This window comes from Hipposideros armiger, unplaced genomic scaffold (assembly GCF_001890085.2).
Source record: "Hipposideros armiger isolate ML-2016 unplaced genomic scaffold, ASM189008v1 scaffold_238, whole genome shotgun sequence".
In the NCBI taxonomy this organism is placed as follows: domain Eukaryota; kingdom Metazoa; phylum Chordata; class Mammalia; order Chiroptera; family Hipposideridae; genus Hipposideros; species Hipposideros armiger.
Window position 1 is genome coordinate 1,752,623 of NW_017731588.1, and position 1,120 is coordinate 1,753,742.

The following is a 1,120-nucleotide window of genomic DNA, read 5'->3' on the forward strand; positions in this document are numbered from 1 at the left end:
GGGCAGGGGCCAGATCACCAAGGACCTGGTAAGGACTTTGGTTGTTAGTCTGCGTAAAATGGAGAGTCAACAGGGTCTTCCGTGGAGGAGTGACAGGTAAGACTTACGATATAAATATACTTTAAGGTAAAAATGGAAGCAGGGAGCCCAGCTGGAAGTTGTGAGAATAACATGCCCGAAGGCCCTCAGGGGCTTAGTGGCAGACCAGGAATTCCTAACAGGGTTCCTTGACCCTTTCTGTGGCACTGGGACGCTCTTCTGACTTGCTTCCCTCACCCAGATCAAAGATCTGCGAGACCACAAGCTTGACAACCGCATGGAGTCTTTCTTCCTGGCTGAGACTGTGAAATACCTCTACCTTCTGTTTGACCCGACCAACTTCATTCACAACAATGGCTCCACCTTCGATGCGGTGATCACCCCCTATGGGGAGTGCATCCTGGGAGCTGGGGGGTACATCTTCAACACAGAAGCACACCCAATTGACCCCGCTGCCCTGCACTGTTGCCGGAGGCTGAAGGAAGAGCAGTGGGAGGTGGAGGACTTGATGAGGGAATTCTACTCCCTCAAACGGAATAGGTCCAGATTTCAGAAAACAACTATGAGCTCGAGGCCATGGGAACCCCCAGCAGGGCCAGGAACATTCTCCTCACCTGAAAACCCTGATGGGGCCGGGGAGAAGAAGCCTGCCAAGCAGAAAGCCCCACTTCTCAGCTGCCCGAGTCAGCCCTTTACCTCTAAGCTGGCATTGCTGGGACAGGTTTTCCTAGATCCCTCATAACCACTGGTTGATCTTTTTGTTTTGTTTTTGAAACTAACCTATAACAATAAATCTGCTTTTGACTATCATGTTTTTCTATATTACATATTGGGTTGTTTCAGGAGATGTCATTCAAAGAAAGGGTTCACGGCTAAAAACAATTGTGAATCTAGTTTATTCTTCTTACACGGAAACAACTAAACCTGAAGTCAGTTGGCTCCAGACATCTCTGGGGTTGATAGTTGAATCTCCCTTCAAGGTTCCCCTTTTCTGGTATCCTTGGAGAGGGTGTTATAAATGTATTTCTTTGTTAGTTCTTGCCTCAGTCCGTGCCTCTATCCTTTAGTCTGTTGGTCTCGT

The 1,120-nt window shown here is 48.3% G+C and overlaps 1 protein-coding gene across 1 annotated transcript in view; it reads left to right on the forward strand.

The window, feature by feature from the left end:
* The window catches only part of EDEM2 (ER degradation enhancing alpha-mannosidase like protein 2), a 31,883-nt gene extending 31,033 nt beyond the window's left edge, over nt 1-850 (forward strand). The window contains exon 11 of the mRNA XM_019655333.1: nt 281-850. Coding sequence (XP_019510878.1) covers nt 281-781 — 501 coding nt within the window. The 3' untranslated portion in view covers nt 782-850. The remainder of the gene's footprint in view (nt 1-280) is intronic.
* Nucleotides 851-1,120: the final 270 nt, after the last annotated feature.